Raw genomic sequence first — 21,990 nt, forward strand, 5'->3', positions numbered from 1 at the left:
GGTACCTCCTCTTCCAGATGGTGATGCCGTGAGAAAAAGAAACTATTATCAGCCTGTAAGACAGATTTTTCCCTTGAAAGCCATATTTGGTTCTAGTGAACCTTCTATCCCTTTTCTGCCTAATTCAACCTGTTTTTTTTCTCTAAAGAGGGCTCAAGAGGCTCCTATCTGAGTGCCAAAAGCCGGAGGGAGCCATTCTTGCTGTAACTGGAGCCCGAGAGGGGAAATAGCAGAGGTCTCACAGCAAAGCTGCCCTGTCCGTTCCTGCAGCCCCTCCGCTCAGGATGGGGAAGCAAACATCCGGGTTGGATTTATCCAAACCACCAAGTATTTGTAGCTGACTCATGACTGCATGTGAGTCAAGCCTTTTCTTTTTCTTTTTGAGCCAGACAACAAACTACTGCCTTCCTGTTTCATAGCACGAAAATTTTGGAAGCTCAAAGGATGCCTTTTGGGTACCAGTTGCTTCATCTGGTGAGCTGGCTCCTGCCTGTGGCTGGCCAGCGAGAGGGGTTCAGGGCACAGGTACAGGAGCTGGTGGGGGTGAGGAGGCTTCATCTGACCCCACTGCTGCGATTTGGCTTCTTTCCTGGAGCAGCTGTTTTTAAATGAACATCCCGGGGATGATGCCGGTACAACAAAGGATGTGCCGATCCTCTGAGCAGTTGTTGTACCTCTGGGGTCTCACTACACCAGCAGAGCCAGGGCACGGTGGGCTTCCTTACTCCTTTCTTCACTGACTTCTCCAATACCACTCTTACTCCAACCAGTGCAGACAAGGAGCTGCTTGGCGCCCTGGAGCAGGGCAGCTGCTGTGTCCTTAGTGGAGAGCCTCCATCCATGGGCAAGTGCTGATGACAGGTTTTATCAAGTGGAACATCTGAGGGCTGGCAGGCTGTCTCCAAGACAGGGATTAGGTTTTTTGGAAGCTCGCTGGTGGCTGGGATCTCTAAGCTTTCACTTCATCATAAAGCTGCGTTGAACCTTTGCCACTCTTAAGCCACTGGACTGGGTTTGCATTTATGGAACCGGTGAGTTTGTTGTTGTAAGTCAGCAACATCCCAATTGCTTCCAATAATTTTTAAGAATTTCTTTGTCTTGGGGGTTGGTACAATTGTACATCCTGGGCCTGTGGTTATCCAGTTTAAATGTAGGAGTTAAAAAAAGCACATCAAGCAGTATTTATTCTTATGGGTGTTAAGGAGTCTCTAAGACTTCTGGGGTAATGCACTAAAACAACAGCCCAGTTAATTATCAGTACGTTGCAGTGAGAGCCCTGAAGAATCCCAGTATTTATGGAGCTGCTGCCAATGCCAGATGAAGTCACTCCCATTATCCTCGCCAGCTGTTTTTGTTGAACCACAGCGATCTCTCCAAGTTACTGAAGTTGATGTCATTGGAAGCGATGTGACATTTTTGCACGCATATAGAATAAGTGTTAAAAAATGCTCCAGAAGAGCTTTTCCAGTCTTGTCTGGGATCTGGCTGGGAAGTTGAATTAAACTGGCTTGATGGAACTTAATCCATAAAGCAAATGAGTCATCAGGCATAAATGGCTTTACCATAAATGTCAGACAGATTCTTACTGGTCCTGACAGTTAGCGCTTAGATCTGTTTGGTAGAGCAAGTAAAAGCCTCGCAACTCACAATCGTTTTCATAAATGTGCTGTCCTGCCTCTTCCTCTTCATGGAAAGCTCTAGGAATAAAGGTCAAAATGTGATTTATTCCCCTTTTTAAAAACTAGCTCTTCTGATGGATGAAATATTGGTTACTTTCAGGCAAAAATTGACCTTTTTTTTTTTCCCCTCTGCTTCAGATTTTTTTTCTTGTCAAACTAGGAAAGTGCAGCTGTGCCTTGCCTCTGCATGCTAAGAAGTAGCCCAGTTTCTGGAGCACTTTCCTGAGCTCCGTGTGCCCAGATGCGCCTGAGTTGCTCATGTGCCAAAAGAGGACTTTCCCCACCGTCTGCATGGGTGGCTGGGGCTGGAGGACACTGCTGGTGACCTTCAGAGCAATACCAGCAGGTTACTACCTTGCTCCCAGACTTAGCTACCTCTTTACTTGAAAATAAGTTTTAAAAACGTAAAGGACTTGGCTGGTAAAGTCTTTAAACCATTCTCTTAGTGTAATTGTTAATTTGCTCTCTTACAAAGGCTTCATGGAAAATCCATAGGTCTTGTGTGTGCATGTGCTGGGGGGGAATTAACAGTATCTTCGTTATTGCTGCTTTTGCTGAAAAAGCAGATGCTGACATAGGAAGGAGAGAGGCTTGGGTGGTTTGTGTAACCGTAACAGTGAAACAAATAGACACTTGAGTGAGGAAGGGGAGCGGAGCTGGCTGCCGCCTTTGTCAGCCCACGCCGGGGCTGGGGGCAGCTATCTCTTGGTGAAATTTATTAGCGGCAACACACTTGAGAGGACACAAAAGGCTTGTGAACCTCCCATCACGGCTTGCTCTATTTAAAGTCGGCTTTTTAAATCAAAGAAATGGGGCTCTTGACAGCAGAGCTTTGTGCATCTTTTGTGAAGTTCAGATAGTGGGGCTTTTTATTACAGGCTAAATTAGCCCATTTTATTATTTTGCACTGAGGGATGAGGTCAGTTGACTGGGAATCTTTCTAACAAGGTTTTACTCCTGTCTGCTTTTTACAAGTGTTAACACAGGGTATCCACCAGTGCTGTGCACTTGCTGTTAATGAAACAAAGATGAATGGTCTAGCAACCCCGAGAGCTCTCCTCCTTCCCCTACCACTAAGCTGCTCAACCCATGTTAGTGTACTTGAGTTCAGATGCTCCCTGGGGCTCTCATTCCTCCAAAATTGGGTGCATTGGTTTTTCTTTTGATTTTGCATGCTTGCGCGCTGCTGCTGGAACAACAAGAAAAGGATGAACTTTGCTAGGCAGGGTGATTGATTTGGTTTGAAAAGGAAATGGGAAAATAGTAGGCATGTTGAGCGATGCTCATGAAGCGTGGTGAGCTCTGAAGGAGCTGTCTGATGCGGCTCACGCTTTTTCCTGGCACCCTTCGTGTACCAAATTTATTCAGTAACGCACTGATTTTCTCAGGTTCTTGACCCAGAACTAGCAGGAAGCTTCCATTGTTCATCCTCCCTTGCTCACTCAGCAGCAACCACCAGGTCAACACTGTCCTTTGGGGTGTTGAGTGGGGCTGGGGTTTCTGCTGTGACCCCAAGGCTTGAGCCTGTGGCTCCTGGGACATGCAGGTGATGTCCTTCCATGTACTCAAAGGTGCTGCCAGTGCCTTGAGCCATGGGACCCAGAGGATGCTCAGCTCCTGTTGTGTTGCAGGGTGGGATCAGGCCAGGATTTCTCCCCCTGCAGAGCTCAGGAGCTGCCATCAGCTGAGATTAAAAGCAAACTCAGCTTTAGCAAATTCTCTTCTGCTTAACCTTTTGCACTGTGTTTAGCCAACATGCCTTTCTTTGCTTTATCTGTTCCTCGAGGAAACACAGTTATAGTCCTGGTCACTTATAGGACACAGACTATCAGCTCTCCTTGAGGTGTAAATCCAACCTTATCAGGAAGAAAAAGCTTTCAGCCTTCCTTCCATGCCTCTTGGAGACAAGTACTAAGTCTGCTTGTGTGGCTGTTTTATTTCAGCTTATCCCAACAGTGCTGGACAGTCCCCATAACCCTGTGGAAACTGGGGAGCTTTAACCACCTAAATGAGAGAAGGGCATAAATGGCTTAACTGGGGTGTCAATGAGGGGCAGGGGTGGCTGAGGTCCTGGGTGCAGAAATAGCAGCTGGAGGGACCTTCACACCATCAACTTAAAGCAAGTTGCCTTGGCTGCGCTGGGCATCCTCCACTCGAGAAAGTTCCAAAGGGATTGTGGCTCAGAATTACCTTTGAAGGGTGGGATGGTGATGTGGGTGTGAGTAACCCCATCGCACCCCCTGGCTCCTTCAAGCCTCTGCTCAGGGCTGGGCAAAGTCCTCTAGGTCACACCATGGCCAAGTTCCCCATGCAGATCATGTTGTCAGGTGATGGCCAGAGCTGTCTGGAAATGGGAAATGTTTTACAAGACAAAAATGTGGCATTTTCTGTTTCCCCAATACTGCATCCCTATGTTTGGTGGTTACGTTGAGGGGACAAAAAATAAAAAGAAAAAAAAAATCCAGAACAGTAATGACAGAACTGTTCTACAGATTTATGGGGGGGAAGGAAAGGGAAGGAAAGAGACTATTTCTCTTTCTCAAAATAGAAAATTGAAAACCACTTTGCAGACATTGCTGTTAATTTTTTAAAGGTTATTCACAGGAAACAATGACTAATAAGCTTAAACCAATGCTCAGTTTTAAGTTGTGTAGCATCCGAGAGGTGCTCAGACATTACGGTGAGGTGCTGCAGAGATGGATGTGATAACCTGGAAATCAAGAAGGGAAACCCCAGGCAGCCACAAGCTGTCCCTGTCCCTCGGAGCTGGGTCCCCACAGTCCTTACAGCCTCTGTTCCCAGTGGATCTCTGCCAAAAGTATAAACAATGCTGGTTTTTTGTTGGTTTGTTTGTTGTTTTTTTTTTGGTGGAGTCGATGGTACATGTTCATGGGAGGCTGAGCTCCCCATGGATCCAGTGGCACTCATGGCTGGACCATCTGCAGCCTGCATGCACAAAGGCAGATTTGGCCCGTAATTTCAAAAATATCCTTTGGTTTTCCATGGGGCTGTTCACCCGTCTGGCCAGGCTCCATTCAGAGCTTCTGGTTCCCATTACATGCCCAAGTCATCCTCCCAGTTTTGCTGTAATGCTCCTTCTTTTTCCCCTGATGCCTTAGCCATGTTTTTCTATTATTAAATAAGATTTTTTTTCCCCTAATTAAAGTATCAGCTCTAATAATCCAAGTAGTAAAGTCTTGTCTTATGCAACTGTCTACTGAGTAAACTGGTTTTTGGTGTTGTGGTTAAGCACTGTGGTGGTTCTTTAGGAAACTAAAGCGTGATTTCAGCTCTAACTTCCTTCGCTGTATAGTGAGGGGTCTGATAAGCAGCCTTATCGCCTCATGGCCTTGTTCTGCACCTGGTTTTCAATAAACCATTGCAACCCCCCTCCCTCTTTTCTCTTTTTCGGATTATCAGTTGCATTTCTAATCTCTTTCTGTGTCTGCTTCACTGTTGCGGGTGGAAAATTGAGGTGAGGTAGGACATAGAAAGGGCTGGTGGTGGTGATGTCTTTCATGAGTCCAACTGATGGGGTGGGAGAAACAGAGAAATTTTGAGGCCAATGAACAGCCTTTTGGACTGGAGCTTGTGAAGCTGCACAGGACCAGGCAGGGAAGTGGGGGTTTTTGGTGTGTGTGTTTTTTGTTGTTTTTTTTTTTTTATTGTCCACAGGACACTGCTGATTCAGGGTGTGTAGAGCCCTTTTCTTTTTACTGCACCTGCCTTGCCCAGGGCTGTCAGTGCTGCTGCATTGCAGATGTGGGGGTGACCTCTCTGCAGATGTGGTTATCTTTTGGGAAGGTGCATTTGGGACGGGGTATGAAGGACAGCGCCTTTACACCTCATGGAACAGCCAGAGATAAGCAGCTGCTTGACCCTGCCCTGGACATGGAGGGGTTTTGCCTGGCTCATCTCAGGTGACATGCCCTGGTCAGGGAGGTGGCCCTGCCAAGTGTTTTGCTCTCCATTTCTTGGTGGTGTTTGTCCTCTTGACTGCGTTCTCAGGCTGGTGGCTCCACGTGCACCATCCATCATCCCCCTGACACTCTTATCTTCCCTTCTCTGCAGGGTGACATCCAGCAGCTCCTGATCGTGGCAGACCCCCGAGCAGCCTATGACTACTGTGAACACTACAGCCCTGACTGCGACACCGCCATCCCAGACTCCCCCCAGTCCCAGGACCCCAACCAGGATGAATATGTGAGTCCCTTGCAGGGTTTGGGGATGCTTTTGGGGCACCAGGAGCCAGCTCCATATTGCGGTTGGAAACACACTCAGCTTCTTCCTCCTGTTCAGGTTCCCTGCAACTCATCTGTAAGAGCTGAGACAGCTTGGGTTTAGGATTTGCAGGTTTTGGTCTTGGCTCTTGCCTTCGGGAGTTTCCCTTCCTTTCTGCGCTCCTTGCATTTCCAGACTGAAATGAATATTTGCTTGGAGCTCAAAAACTTGTGGGAGAGACAGCCTGAGCTGAGTGTGAAACACTGACCTTCCCTTGCAGGTCGAATCCTATCCAAAACAGGCACTTGCTTTTAAATTTCCAACTTTACTATTGAACTTGTAAAAAGATTAAGCAGTTCTTTTTCACCATTCTTTAAAACTACAGGTGTTAAAGAAGGGGGAAACGCTTTTGCCTATGAATTTGACATTGGAATTTCATTTTGGCAGGAATGCTCCTCGCTCATCTGTATAAGCTCTTGTGCTCAGTATCTTTTCTACAAAGAGTTGGCCTCGGACCTTTTCTTTAAAAAAAAAGAAAAGAAAGAAAAGAAAAAAACCCACCCTGATACAGGATGCCTTTTATTTCTGCTGCTCAATTAGTCATGTCTGTGTGGCTGATTCCTAGAAGAGCATCACCTGAATTTTACAGACTTTTAAGAGGTCTTAGACTCAGCTCACAGCAATTAGTGTCTGGCACCCTCAGACACTTCTCAGCATCTTGGCTGCTCTCCTGGGCTGATTTGTTGGTCCGTGCACTCTCTTGCTTTCAGCTGCTCTCAGATCTGCAGGCTCCTGCCGAATGCCCACAAAGCTGTAGTGCTGTCAGCCCGCTCTGGCTTAGCTTTTGGGTTTGTATTAAAAACCTGTGCCTAGCAGAGCTTTGGGGAGCAGAGCGATGCTTATGGATGAGGCACAGCTGCCCAACCCCAGGGAAGTGCCATAACCACTCTGCCAGTGCTTCTGGAGAAACGATAAATAAGTAAAATAAATAGTCTTCGGCGTGGTCAAAAGATGTGGTAGCAGGAAAATAAAATTCTTATTTTGGAGCCAGCAGTTCAACAAGGGTTGGCTTGTCTTAGGGCTGTGTTGCTCCGTGTAAGAATAACTCTTCCACACGCCGGCATTGGCTGCCAGTGAGAGCGATGGACCAGCAAAGAAATTTGCCATGTCGGGCTGTAACCAAATGTTTTGTTTGTATTTCATTTTGAAGAATGACTGACGCCTTGTGGAAAATGCTGAAAATATCTTGTTTTCCGAGCCCTCCTGCCTGCGGGCCACGGGCAGATGGGAAGTCACACAGATGCGATTAGTGCAGTTGAATGAGTGAAAACAGCATCCCTGCTTCTCAGAGCAGCTGCACGGTTCCGATGTTTTCTTCCCCTCTCTCGATATGTCAGATGTGTGACCTGGGAGGTCTCAACAGTCTGAGGTTAAAAAAATATATATAATTTTTTTTTTTTTCTTTTTTTATTGTGTTACTTTGGGTGACTGAACTGCTGCAGGGTAGGTCCATCCTCTCTGATAAGGGAGAACGTGCCACAGGACCGAGAGGTGACTGGGAACCTCCTCAGATCACAACCATTGCCAAAGCAGCCCAAAGCCAGCCTCTTGGAGAAGGTTTCATGGAAGCTGGTGAACAAGAGGAAGGGAAAGATTTCACTGCATGGATCTGTATCACAACATGGCCATGCTGACATGATGTCTAAAAATGTCTGTTTTCTGCTTCTCATCTTCTCTTCGCAGTACACCGATGGGGAGGGAGAAGGTGACACCTACTACTATGAGTACCCCTACTACGAAGACGTTGATGAAGCTGTAAAGCCAGAAGCACCCACCGCCAAACCCAGCGCTCCCGAAGTGGCTGCTGGAGAGAGACCTGAAACCAAGCAGGTACCAGTGTGAGGTCCTGGCAAAGCTGTGGTTGACAAATGGCACCTTTATAGAAGGGGAGGTGGAGGATGATGCAGAATTTTCTTTTATTTTTCCCCCACCCCTCATTCTGGCATTTGATTTCTGCAATAGGACTACCCTGCCCCCACACCATCACCTGATGGAGGGGACCCTGGCAAGCAGGCGAAAGAGGATGCTACAGTGGATGACCCGCTTGTGGATGAGTACAACTATGAAACCATTAATGAAGAGTACTTCACGCCTCTCCCCTATGAAGATGTCAACTACAACGAAGAAGTGGACCCCCAGGGTGGACTCACTGAAAACGCCGTGGAAGCTGAACTCCCCACGAGTACTGTCATCACCTACAATGAGACCGATGTAATTTTAATGAGTGTTTTTTCCTTTCTCTTTGTTTTTTATTAATCCTGGTATGTCATAGCCCTGAGAGCAAAGGAGATGTGATCATCCATATGGTAAATCTGTAAGTGGTTTGGGCAGCTCTTGGAAGAGGAAGTCTCTTGTAAAATATTTTCACTCCAGATATTTCAGGGTGCGGAACACAGACATTTAGAATCTGGTTAAGGATTATTCCCCTGGAAAAATCTGTTCATACTGACATCTGAATTTCCCTGTGTGAAGTGCTTGTCTAACAAAAAGAAAAATGAGGGTGAATGTTAAAATCTAAGTTAAAACATTTTATTTCAAGGCTGTTAATATAAATCCTTTAAATGTTGATTGGATGGAGAACATCAATGTTTTTTATTTTGTCATTCTCATTGAATAGCACCTCTCAGACCGTAATTTTTTAAAAAACATTTCAACACTGGGACAAACCCTTAATTTCAAACTACTGCATACACCCAGGGAGAGCCCCTCTGTTTTGTGCACAGATCTTAGAGGTCAGTCCAGATCCCACAGCTGACGTTTCTGTTGGAGCCATTACAGTTTTAGTTACATGCACTTTAATATGCTTTAACTGAAATACATCGCACTGAGACTTTTCTAAGGACTTGCCCAGTTCTTGCCTTTTATATTGGTGCTCAAATAGGTCAGTGTTGGTCTTGTCCTTAGATGAGACTGAGATAAATTGTCACCGGGCTGCATGCAGTATAGCTCACCGTGCGGGAAAATACTGCTCCAGACGAGGCAAATTATTTGTTATCCAGGAGCATCATCAGCAAGGGGAGTCGATAGTGGGATGATGTTTCCTGGGAGGTAGGGTGGGAATTGCCAGAGGTTTGGGGTGGTTCCTGAAATGGAGAATGAATTGTGGGGCTGTCAAAACTCAAGGCTTTTAGGGAGGCACTGGAGAGTGGCGGAAGAGACGGCGAAAGTTGGCCAACGTATTTGGAGTTGGACCTGGGAGCCTGAATTGAAAAGGTGTCGGGGAAAGTGTCCAAGCAAAGAGCTGAGCAGCTGGAGTGAGGCAGGAGGAGAGCCAGCCACCCCCAGGGCTGGTGGCGTGGCGGGGATCGAGCCCAGCCAACTGGGGATTAAAAAAAAATGTGGTGGAGGAGGTTGAGCAGCCCAAAGTGATACACAGAGAGGAACAGAAAAGGCTCCAGTGGATTGAGGAAGTGAATGCCAACCAGAGGGAGCCCATGGATGGGAAACTTTTTTGTTTCCTGACAAAAAGCCAGAAATCTTTGGCCAAGCTTGAACTTTCTAAGAGAGAGGAATTAAAGACTGGATAGAAGGACCTTAAGGAAAAAAAAAATAAAAAAAAGGGAAGAGGAAATAAGAGGCTCAAGGGCCACTTTAGTAGTTAGGAAAAGGAAATGGAAGAGGAGGAAAGTTCAGGCAGGGAAACACATGGCGCAGCTTTCCGATGTGAGAGCTCAGCCTCTTCTTGGCAAAGCATCTCGTGGGGAGAGGGCGCAAACTCTGCGCCTGCAGCAGCGCCGGGAGAGCGGGTGTCTAGGGGAGGGCTGCAGGGTTGCTCCAGTGCAAGAGGAGGCTCCAGGGAATCTGTTGGCTGATGAGCAGAGAAAAGGACTGATGAGCAGAGAAAAGGACATGACTTGCCTGGCTGAAGGAGATTCCCATGCACTAAGGCAAAGGCTAATGCAGCGTGACATAGGGAAGACTCGTCAAAAATGCCAGCCAGCTGGACAAATACCCAAGAGGTATTTCAGGTTTACACCTCCGATGTGCGAGCTAAGACCCCTGCTTATTGCTTCATGGGCAATATGAAAGTGGGGATCAGGATCTCATGTGTGTAATTGCCTGTTACTGGAAATAGGGTTTTAGTAGGGGAGAACACAGCCTGCTAAAGTGGTTGGAGAAGTGTAGTTGCTCTTAAAAAAAGGTAAAAAATAAACCAATCTCATCAGTTCTTTGGCTAGTTTAGGAAGCAAAGTAGTGCTTATGGTCATGAGTAAGTGTGGCATAATTTCAAGGGGTCCCGGGTTTCTGCCAGCCACTGGGAAGGCAGCCAGAGCCCCCACGCTGTTGCAAAGGATACAGGTGTGTGGGAGGGCAGAGGTGGGCTGGGACACTGAGCATCCCCCCAGCAGCCCAGCGCTGCTCCCTGTGGGTTGTGGGGTCAAGCAGGACAATGTTGGTCTGGTGCACTTTTAGCACCCCTTCACGGAGCTGTCACAAGATTGGGATGTGCCCGTCGCTGCTGAAGTTTGCCCGTCTATATTTTGGGAAGACTTTTAATTGCTACAACGGGAATTAAAAGGGGATTTAGTTTCACACAAGTGAAACTTTGTGGAGCCTGTGTGAGAGGTTTTGGAGGTAGGTGTACTCACTGAACTCTCCTGGGCTTGGGTTTCATTATGGCTAATAACTGTGTGATAAATGCCAGTGAAGCAATTCCAAGATTTAGTAGGCAGCAATACTCCCATGAACAAGAGGAGCTGGGGACAGATATATTTTGTTCATTGCCTGCTATTCATCAGGCAGTTTGCTTTACTTGTCCAGATGCATATACCAGGGCTTCGTATCTGCATTGCTTCTCAGAAGGGAAGAGTAAAAGGTGATTTAAATGAAGCTGTTACCAGCAAAGGAGAGTCACAGTGCTTTGCACACTGATTTTTGGACCTCCTCTTTTCTTTGCGGACTGTTTTCTGATGCAGGTTGCCTTAACAGCATTGTTAAGGAGATTATTTTTAGGCTTTTGGTTTGGTTTTTCTCCAAAGCACTTGCAAATCTCAGCATGGAGAACTTTCCTCCCCCTCTGCCCAGTTATTCAAAATACCATATCTGTCCATGCATATTGACTTGGGGCCCTTTAATCAAAATATCAAACCAGACATTTTTGACATTAATTTCAAGAAATGCAATTTGAAGAAAGCTTGCTATGTTATCCTCAAAAGCCTTTCTAGCAAGATAAACAGATTTTAAGGTTTCAAAGTGCAAACCAAGATGAAAGATTTTGAAGAGGATAAAAGATACGTGTGATAGATCTGTTTGAATGGTACAAAGACAAAATAATGCTAACTTTCCAAGTTTTCTGACTGAGTAATTACCAAACCATAATTTCTGCAAAGACCAGCTGGTATTTGCAGAGGTAAAAGAAGATGGGGTAGCAGTGTGATGATTGCCTTAGCACTAGGCTTAGTTTTACTTTAAAACCTCTTGAATTTAAGTGCAGATGCTCATGCTTATGGGTTCTGAGCAGTTTTGGCACAGAAACAAAGTCTGGAAGTGGTGGTGGCGTTTGAGTGACTTTGAATTCATAGTGGTGAGGAGATAATATCTCTGGGAAGCACTGGAAATAAGTCCACTTATGGATCATTACCTGGATGGGACAGAAACAACAACAAAAAAATCATTAGCACATGTTGTTCTTTACGGTGCTGGTCGGAGTGAAGGATGCCAGGAGACGGTTGCCTGGCAGGCTGCAGAAAACAGAGGGGTATGGAGAGAAGCAAGGAAATTCTGATACTTGTCTCGATGTCCTTGCTTGTGGTCTGTAGCATCTGTTGCTGCAAGGATTCAGAAAGGGTTCAGGGATTAATGCCTCAAGTCTGTAAAAACTTTCTTCGTCTGCTCTTTGGACAAGCACAATCATAAATTGGATCCCAGACTAAACAAACAGGAGGTTTTCGTAGAAGCGAACTCGGATTTTTCCACATTTCTTCCTGTAATCGGATACTCATAATGGCACATTGCATTTCTGATGTGCATTTTAAAAGGACTGGAAGTGTGACTTTTTAAGCTTAATAATGCAGTGTCTCCAGTATTGAGCCTGTGAGAGATGGGTAGGGCTTGGAGTCTGAAACTTCCATTCCCTCTTTCTTCAGGCCTTCAGTGTTTGTGGGGTACCCTCCTGACATGAGCTGATGCTTTGTGCTGTGTTTTCTTTTCTTTGCTCAAACTTTTACACTCACAGTGTTGTTTCAGGGGTCAACAGAGAAATTCTAGGGAAAGCCAGGCTGTACACTTTGACGTAAAGATTCTCCCATCCTTCTTGGATGCTATTGGAGAAGACCCTTAGAGGCCACTGGAGACCTAAAATCTCCAGAATTTAACTTATCTTATGCTTTTTATTTGCACCTATTATTATAAGGCATCCTCACTTTGCAAAAACCGCACCCTTTATATTTCTGAAGTGTGCAGCCTAGAGAGATTTGCAGCCTGACATCTTGCTGCTCTTCTGCTTCCAGGCTGCTCAAGGAGGAGATGACCTGGATAAAGATTTCACCGAGGAAACAATAAAAGAATACGATGGGAATTATTACGATAACTATTACGACCGAACAGTGTCTCCTGATATTGGCCCTGGCATGCCTGCTAACCAGGACACCATATACGAAGGGGTAAGAGTTAATTTTCCATCGAGGGTAAGCCTCATTCAAAGTGTTTGTCTTCCCGTGGTTTGTAGCATAGAGATGAGCAATGCCAAAACCCGTGAGAGCATCTCGCTTGGATTCAGCCACCTGCAACACGTGTGTTTTGCACGGGGCGAGGAGGAGGTGCCCTGTTTCTTTCCCACCCGAGCATCAGCAGCGCTTTGGTTGCAGAAGTTGTCCCAGAACCTCCAGTTCCTGCTGGAAGTGGTGATGCTGATGTCCTCTTTGACGGTCTGGCTTTGTCTCACCCTTGTTTGCTACAGATCGGTGGCCCACGGGGTGAGAAAGGACAGAAGGGGGAGCCTGCAATTATTGAGCCGGTAAGGACCATCTGTTTTTTCAGTGTTTTTTTCCTTTTTTGGGGGTTTGTTGGGGGTTTTTTTGCACACACACACACACACCCCCCAAGATAAAAGGTACAAGGGGTATGTTTGGTATGGTGTGGTGCTCTCAGTGGTACAGCTGGGAGGAAAATTTCCCATGGAAGAATTCCTTGGTTCATTTAAAAACTTTTAATATTAAAATACTGTAATTGTTATTTTTTTAAAACTTCAAGAAGTGACCTAAATTATGAAGGAAGTGCAAAATTTCCCATGAAATCTCTCATTTACCAAATAAAACCTAGGCCTTTTAGAACCGAAGCATTTCGGCAGAGAGGGCATGTCTCACCTCTCCAGAGGTTTTGAAGCGCCCCTGGCTCAGCAGCGATGCTGCTCCCACGAGCACCCACAGGCAGCGGCCAGGTCATATCCTGACCTGAGCTTGCAGCTTGGGGCTGGCTTTAATTGTGCAACTAATGGGTTCATCTCTGTGGAAATAAAAGGGTTCTCCCTGCACACAGCTGCAGGGGAGAAGAGGTTTGCTCCTGCGCCTGCTCCAGTGTCCCACCAGCTTTCCACTTACAGAAGAAACCCTGTGTCATCCCCGGAGTGGAATCTGGCGCTTGCTTTCTTTATGATTCTGCCCTAGCTGGTTTCTGAGGTGGTTTTTCTTATTAAAGAACAGTTATAAACTGCCTGTGGCCTTTGCAGTCTGCAAAAAAACCTGGGTGCCCAACTGAACACCCCCTGAGGTGAGGATGGAGCCGCTCCCCAGCTTCCCTGGTGGTGGGGGACAGCTGCTGTTGGCTCCAAGGTGCCCGCTGAGCAGAGCAAGAGGCTGTTGGTCCATGGCCATGTGTCTGTCCCTCATGGCGTGGCAGGATGCTGAGGGTCCCATGCCCGCTCCTCCCCGGGCTGGAAATGGGGCTTCAGGTCCTTGCAACCACCTTCCCTGAGCCTTGTCCCCGAAGGGCTGAGCGCACGCTCACTGCACACCAGCAACTCAATTAACCTAATTTTCCTTGGCAGAGGGCCAGCGTGGCGCCCAGCATCGCAGCAGCACTTCCCATCACTTGGAAGCCATTATTTTTCTTTTAATTCTTCCTTCCTTCCCTTCTTTGCCCTGACGCTTTTGCAGATAGCAGGGGCGGGGTGGGGGGCAGGGAGAGCTGGGGTGCAGCACTAGGGCTTGAAAGGCCTGAATGAGCACCTTACAAAGGCATTTCCAACCTTTCCTTCCTTCTCTTCCTTTCTGTGTCTTGCTCCCGCTCTGCAAACAAAAGGAAGAGTGAGAGATTTGCTTGTTGGAGGTGTGGGAAGGGCGGAGGGCAGGCGAACCCCACAAAGACAATGGCAGAAACCCAGCCTGCCGTGGCCAGAACCAATCTGAAATGCTACAAAGCGAACAAAATAGTTAAGTTTAATCATCCAGAAAGAATTTGGCTGCCTTTGCTATTTCAAAACACTGGAGCATGTATAGCTTTTGCCAGAAAGTAAACAAGACCAAATGCCGCCTTTTTCCTCTCCGTGCGGTTCTTCTTCAGCAGAGAGAAATTCAGATTTGCTGTGCTGCTTTTTTTTTTTTTTTTTTTTTTTTTTTTAAATGGGAGCTGCAGCAAAGGGGGAATAAAAACCAAATGCAGAAGTCATTCTGCTGGATTTTCTCTCCTTTTCGTTCAAACCGTCTGTCCTTCAATCCTTGCTCTGTGCTGACACTTGCTGGAGGCAGCGGGGCAGCACAGGAGCAGGGCAAGGAGGATGCAGCTGGGGTTGGCTGGGACACCCTGCATCCCAGCTCTGGAGCCACCAGGCTGCCTTTGCCTCCTCAAAGACCCTTTGACGGGGGCCCTGGTGCTCGTGCCTGCCTTTGGGGGGCGGGGTGTGCGGGGTGGTGGTCAGCCCTTGCACAGCACCTCTGTGCATTGCAGTTAGCTTTTGGGCTGTTTCTGTGATACTGGCTTCGCTTGTGGGTAGCACCTGGGTGTTGATTGACTAGAAGAAGCACCCTGTTTCACCCCCTGGACAGTCCTAAATCCATGGTTTGCTTGCTACCCCAAGGTGATTGCCCTCAGTGGCATCTCCCCACCGGTCCTGGTCCCAGAACCCTCCCACGTTTCCATTGCTCCTGTTGATGAGCAGTCATATAAACAGTGGAGATTTCTTGCCAAGGAGAATCTCCAGCTGTCCCTAAAGCTAGAGCTCAACATAAACCAACAGATAAATATGGGAAGATGCCAAGGATGTTTGCATTGCAAACTGGCTAATTACCCCAACCTCTTCCCCCGTGTGGAGGAGCCTCTGCAGCTGGCCATGGGCAGTGGAGCCGTGGTGCTGTGCGTGCTCAGAGCATGGCACCCAGCAGCCCAGGAGTGTCCTGGGGAGACCTGTGTGGGCTCTGGCTCTCTGCACCAGCCCAGCCACAACACCCATGCGAAAATGTCCCGTGGGTTGGTCTCAACAAGGATGGAGCCAGCACACAGGGGAGAGGTTTGCTGGGAGCTCTGGGTTTTCCTGTGCGATGTCCTCATCATGTGTCTGAAGAGGGAGCCGGTGCTTAGTGGGTGTCCTGGGGGACACCTCCATCAGCATAGCTCACTGCTTCTTGGTAGGCTCCAACAGCAAACAGCTCATATTTGGGGCAGGTTGGAGGGATGTCATGTAGGGTCGACCCCTAATTCCTCCCCACCTCAGAAGAGAGCAGCGGCTCTGTGGCAGGCAGGCAGGCAGGCAGCAAACCGCTGTCAAATGGGCATGGGGTGAAGTCTGTGGCCTAAATTCTTTACTGGTGAAGAACAACCGCGCAGGTGCTTCGGTGATGACAGCACCAAAATATTTCCCCTAACACATCCAAACAAAGTGGAAGCCAGATTGTAAATGAGGTGGTAATGAGTAGTGTGGACACTGGGGAAAGACAGAAAGTAGTGCTGGCCACGCATTAGCAGTGCAGAAACACGCATCCCACTAATGGAAGCAGGGATGGTCACGGCAGCATGTTTTACTTTTGGGGCAGGACCGCCTGGATTTTCCTTTAGATATTTCAGTTTTGTTCAGTTCAGCCCTGTCTGCTGCCGTGGGGTCAGCTGAGGCTTTTAGCACCAGAGCCTGAGCCCAGGAGAACGGCTAAGGATGACCCGGGACCAGTCCTGGCACTGGCTTCCTCCAGGCTTCTCCCATACGAGCCAGCTGCTTGTCTACAGATTTTCACGGGCTGATTTCATCTCACAGGATAGATGTCCCTGTTTGCTATGGAAGAACTGGGAAGCACTGGGATTGCTTTGGCTTTACCTGGGTGCTGCTGGGGGCGTGGTCACTGCTCCAGAGTTAAAAGGGTAGTTCTCGCTGTGGGGCTTTTCCCAACAGATCCGTGCTGATGCCTTCTGGAAAGCATTTGCCATGGGCAAATTTTATTTTATTGGGAGAATTCTTTCCTGCCTCTTACATACCCATGAGGAGGAAGAAAAAAAAAAGCAGCTTAGTTCTAGTGAGTACATGATAGACTTGATTTAAAGTTATGACAAAATATTTAGATTAAAAGGCATGGAATAACATTATTCTACCATTTTGCCCACACAGTGATTTCCTAGGTACACAAAGTAAATCACAGCATGCAGTCTGCTGGGAAAGTAATTTAAAAAAGAAACCCTTGCAATTTGATTATTAACTTTTTTTTTAAAGTTGCTTGGGTCTAGAAACAGCTTCTTCCTGAAGATGAGCTCTTCTCCTGCTTGGGCACCATCAAGGCTGGACCTACCCCAGGATTTGCTCTTTGGCCAGGAGCTAAGGCAGAAGGGTTGTGTTTGGGAAGGGGACCCTGCGCTGGGACAAGGGTGGGCTTGGTGCTGGGGGAAGGACTGTTTTGCTGTGCCCTGTGCAATTCAAATAAATGGTATTTGGCTTTTTGATGGGCAGTGCCCTTTGTGCCTTTGGGAACAGGGACACAGGAGATGTCATCTAGAGGGACTGGAAGCCCTTCAGCTCTGGGATGCCTAGACCTAGCAGCAAGACCTGAAATATTTGAGAACGGATAAAGCATTGGGCTTTCCAGCTCTGTAATCAAAGTGACTTTGAGGATGCTCCTGGCTAATCACCTTTTTTTCTTCCTCTTGCTCAGGGCATGCTGGTGGAAGGTCCGCCCGGTCCCGAAGGCCCAGCAGTAAGTGGCACTTTGTCTGTACCTTGCAGGGAAGGATGTGCGTGGCTCTGGGGTGCTGAGTGCACATGGCAGGGCTCAGCACACAGCTGTTCCTGGGCTCTATTGCTTCCATATGCCACGCATGTGCACAGACCGCTTTGGGGTCGGCTTTCTGGTGCAAAAATAAACAGAAAGCTCTAATTCTTTTCCTGCTTCTACAAATATGTTACAAATAATAACACATTTTCCTTTAGCAGCTTATATGGTTTTTTCTGTCTTTTCTATGCTAGGGCCTTCCAGGACCTCCAGGACCAACTGGACCTGTGGGCTTAATGGGTGACCCTGGGGAGAGAGTGAGTACCCATGTTTTTCTCCTTTTTGGCTGAAGGCTTCAGTCCTTTTCTGTGTGCAAAGTGGGACTGTGGGGAGCCCTAAAATACTGCTCATCTTGCAATAGCAATTTCCTCTGGGTCAACCCCAAAAAGAGCTTGTGGGTAGGGTACAGGGCAGACCTTTGCATCCAGGGGCAAAGAGCTGGGGAGCAACCACACTAGTCAAATGCAGTAAGCAGTTTTCTCCAGGTTAAAAGCAAGAGTATGGCTAACAAAGCCTCTGCTCTCTATCCGTGCCCTTTGGCATTGGTTGCTCCTTCCAGTGCAGGAGCTGGGCTGGGGCACTGGGAAAACCAGGATGAGCACAACACACATAAAATAGCCATTGGCACAGTAAAGCAAAGCTCAGCCATAATTCTGCATCCTCATTCCAGCTGATGTCGTGAGTCCTGGCAGGGGGGGTGGTTTTGATTGGGTCCAGGATGGTCCCAGGGTCACACCATCACCACTGCTGTGGGTCTTTCTTCACCCCCGCTTGGTGTCCCAGACTGCTCCTGGTGGGAAGGTGACTCTTGTGCAGCACCTCGCCTTTTCTGTAGGTGGATTATTGGTCTGTACCCGTGAGCCCTAGAGACTGATTCATGTGCTTTAGCAGTGCAGTAACTTAGGTTTTGTGTTTGGTTTTGATGGTACTTTAAATCAGTTTTGTCCCTGGCAGCCGCTGCTTTGTGAACTGCTGCCAGCAGAAGCCTCCAGCTTTAGGGTGTCTCATCAGAGGCAGCTGCTCCCAAGCACTTGTGTGGACTGTGACCCCAAATTCCATAGTTTAGCACCACAGTTCAGTCAGAGCTGCATATTTATTTGTTACTGTGGAGTCCTCAGCTGGGATCAGAAACGACCTGTGTTTTGGGAGCTGCTGGACTTGAGCCTCGGGTCAGTAAGTGGTGCACAAGCACCATTCGAGTGGCAATCTGTGTACTTGGCAATGCCAAAAATTAAAACCTACTCTCCTCACTCCCCAAGCTGAGCCTTTGAAATGACCCTCATACCAACACGCTCCTCATTTGCCTTTGTCCACCCACCATTCAAGCCTCTTCCCCCTCCCTGGCAGAGGCAGCCAGGTAAGCAGGTACTGATGCCAAGCTGCCTGGGTGGATGGGGACCAGGCTGCACCCTGCGTCCAGTGGGAATTTTGGCCTGATACCTAGGGGGAAATTCCCTGCAGCACAGATGGGCTCTGGCTTTGCACAGAGGCTGAGGTGGGATCAGCCCTGGCTGCCAGAGCAGCTCAGTTTGGGTCTGAAACTAGAGGAGTGCACACAGCACCCTTGAGCAATACTGGTTTGGGTGATGGAGCACCAAAACCGGGGCAGTGTTGGCAGGGAAGAGCTGTTCCTGCCGCGATGCAGCCTGGCGGACCAGCGTGAAGGGCTACGGGCTGGTGCAGCAGCGGCACAGGGGTGTGTGTGTACCAGCAGCAGTCTCGCCTGAGTAAATTCATTGATTTCAGTGGGTTTGCATGAGTAAAACAAACGCAGCTTGGAGCTTGACACTGCTTCAGTGCCTTGGCACATCCTGATGCTGAGTGCCGTCAGATACGCCTTCAGAATAGCTTCTAGCGTACTGCTGTTTCATCTGGGGAATGGGGCTCCCAGCAGCCCTAATGCCAGCCTCTACCTATGGCTCATTTTGGCCTGAGGCATCCCAGCAGTCTCATTAGCGAAAAGGGCAAAAATTGTGCCTACAGGTGGGATTCCGAAGGCAGGTGTGGTTGGAGGTCTGTTTTTCTAGGATTTCTCTGGAAAGCGCAGGAGGGAGGAGAGCAGCGGTGACACAGATGACAGGAGATGCCCCTGAACACGCAGAATCCTGCTGCTCTCAGTGCTGTCACCCGCGAATGCAAAACATCTTTCTAAGGAAGGGAGCGCTTATCAGCAAACACTTCCCTAATCTGATCGCTGAGGTCGTAAGCACCTCTGTTCTTCTGGCAGAGAAGGCAGCCTGCTACCCGTGGCAGGCTCTTGTGCACCACAGCATCCTCCGCTGATCCAGTTGTTCCCAGATGGGGAACCGCATCCTCTTTGCTGGATAAGCTGGGGTGACCCAGGCTCTCTGTGTTTATAGGGCTTCCAATTCTTCTGGCAGATTTTGGTTGAATTCTGCCCAGACAAGGGGGAAAAAGCCAATGATCAGGTTCGAATGGGGATAGATAAAGAGGTTGTGCTGTTCTGCTGTGTGTCTTAGCACCGCTAATTGCTGTAACTGCTGTTAAGGATTTGTGTTGTGACCTTGCTTATCTTTTATTTTCAAAAAACCTTTTTTTTTGGTCTTAATTAAGCAATCTAAGACCCAGAAAGAATAGGAAGGAGTATTCACTCCATTGCAGAGGATCAGAACAAGATCTCTGCACTACTTAGGATCTCACCTTAGCCTCTTTTTAAATGCCGGAGTGATGCCAGGGGTTTGCCGTGGCTGTCTCTGTGGTCACCATCAGGTGTGCATCAAACCCTCTGGTTTTCATTTCTTCTTACTGCCAGCCTGGCTGCGGGCATGGCAACACCAGCTGAGGCACCCCTGGAAGCCACCAAGCACGGTTATCCACCAGAACACAGGAAGGGATGTAACAAACCATGAAAACACCAATTAGACAGAAAGACTGAATATTTTTCCCAAAGTCCTTCCCGGCCTGGCTCTCTGTATGGGTTAAGTTGAGGCTGAGCCGCTGTGCCTTACCTTGCAGAGGTGTTTAAGTTGGTATTTACCCTTCCCTTCTCCCCTCAGCTTTTAAAATCCAGCTGTGTTCCCTTTTCTGGCCGATGTACCCTTGAGCTGTTGTACTTCCCTAGTGCTGCTCTTGCCGTTGCTCCTTTCCCACCCATCCTGGTGGTTCTCCATCCCACCTGCTTGTCAGCAGTAAGCAAGAGATGGGAAAATGCCCCTCTGGGATTTGGTGCTCTTCCAAATTACCATCCCATTGGGATGGGTTTGGGATCCCCTGGGACCTGGCTGTCTTCCTGGGGGACACAGGCAGGAGGGGTGGGATTCCTAGCTTCCCTGCCCGCTGGAGGACCAAGCAACCAGCTGGCTCCAAAGCTACATTATTCACCTCTGAGCCCCATGATGTGCACGTTGGAAAATACAACCACTGAAAGAAATAAAATTATTGCTAGCCTGCACTGGGAAGTGCTGCAGTTTTAAGGTGTACTTGAGGAGATTACTCGGGTGTCGGGGGCATTCCTGTGGCAATGACCCTAACCTGGGTCCTGTATTATTTTTAACTAAGGCTCTTTTTTTTGCCGCCTTGGTCCTTGGGGACTTGGCTGGAGTCCGCTGGCTGCTGCACTTCCCCCCCCCCCCCCCCCGCCCCCTCACACACACACACCTCCCCAGAGCATTGCCCCACCTCATTTACACTCCTGCTGTATTTATTGTTTTTTGATGGCACAGTAATAACGTTTCTTGCGGTTGTGACATGATTGAGAACGAGAAACCCTGACTGTGCTCCATCGATCGGGTGCCTGCAAGCTCAGAAAGTCAATACACAGCTGCAGGCTCAGCCCATGGCCGGGAGCCAGAGCCACCGCTCAGAGGTTGGCTTAACCCTTGAGGCACTGAGGTCCTGCTTCCTCTTACACTACACCAGCAGAAGGACCACGCGAGGGCTCTGCATCCTTGGGTGTTGGCCTTCATAGAGGATGGGTGAGCTAGGCAACAGTCTCAGCAGCGGTTTGCATCTTGCAGTGGTCTAAGATTAGTCAAAAGAGCCATGTGGCTTCATCGGGCTCTTGGTGCATCTTCATCCTGCATGGGTGCTACGTGTTGTCCAGCTTGCTCTTCTCCCCGTGACGTGCTGCTTCTGCTCCAAAGAGTTCAGTTGCCTGGCAGGATGGATGCTGACCCCGGCGATGAGGCAGTCTGTATCTTTGCCACTTGTCCAGGCAGATGCAGACGTTTGCTGGCCAGGCTCCCCTTGAATGGCTGTGCAAAGCCAATCAGCAGCAGACACACTGTCCCCGATGATGTTGTTCCACACCCTGCAATGAAAGGCGTAATTTGCATTCTAGCACAGACGGCACATCCTGCTTTTCTGAGCGTCCAGAACAGAGTGTAATACAACATATTATGCATAGAGAAGCAATGAACTTGCAGAGCCAGGAACGGCAACTGTATTAAAATACTCCTTTTCAATTAGAGCAGCTCCTCTTTTAATTTGTTTATTATTAACCCTGCATATAGCTCATGAATTTACATGACACTTATATGTGCACGGTGAGGAACATTTCCTATGCCCGCCTCTGATAGAAAGACTTTCTATTTGCAATCAGGCAGGTGCACTGAATTAATACACCAACAATATTCAGTTATGTTAATATTGGCCAACACTCGTTTAGCTCTGTTTTATTCATCATGTCAGTTTGTTCATTTATCCCAGTTACTTTACGACTCGAAGAAGAGCTTGTGTCACCGGCAGAGCTGCAGAGCAGCCTGTTAGTGGGAGGTTTCAGAGGACTCATCTGGGGGGAGGTGGTTTAGGATGACTCTAGGCAGGTTTCTTTGAGCTGTGGGCAAAAGGAAATATGGCACTTAGGAGACCAGGCAGCTATTTCATGG

General features: G+C 48.1%; 1 protein-coding gene across 3 annotated transcripts in view; it reads left to right on the forward strand.

Moving 5' to 3' along the window:
• The window catches only part of COL5A1 (collagen type V alpha 1 chain), a 160,401-nt gene that overhangs the window by 67,052 nt on the left and 71,359 nt on the right, over positions 1–21,990 (forward strand). For all 3 annotated transcript variants that reach the window (XM_055720341.1, XM_055720342.1, XM_055720343.1), the window contains exons 5-11: positions 5,751–5,882; positions 7,644–7,790; positions 7,923–8,171; positions 12,410–12,562; positions 12,859–12,915; positions 17,027–17,068; positions 17,338–17,400. In XM_055720341.1, coding sequence (XP_055576316.1) covers positions 5,751–5,882; positions 7,644–7,790; positions 7,923–8,171; positions 12,410–12,562; positions 12,859–12,915; positions 17,027–17,068; positions 17,338–17,400 — 843 coding nt within the window. The remainder of the gene's footprint in view (positions 1–5,750; positions 5,883–7,643; positions 7,791–7,922; positions 8,172–12,409; positions 12,563–12,858; positions 12,916–17,026; positions 17,069–17,337; positions 17,401–21,990) is intronic.

This window comes from Falco cherrug, chromosome 9 (assembly GCF_023634085.1).
Source record: "Falco cherrug isolate bFalChe1 chromosome 9, bFalChe1.pri, whole genome shotgun sequence".
NCBI classification, from domain to species: Eukaryota; Metazoa; Chordata; class Aves; order Falconiformes; family Falconidae; genus Falco; species Falco cherrug.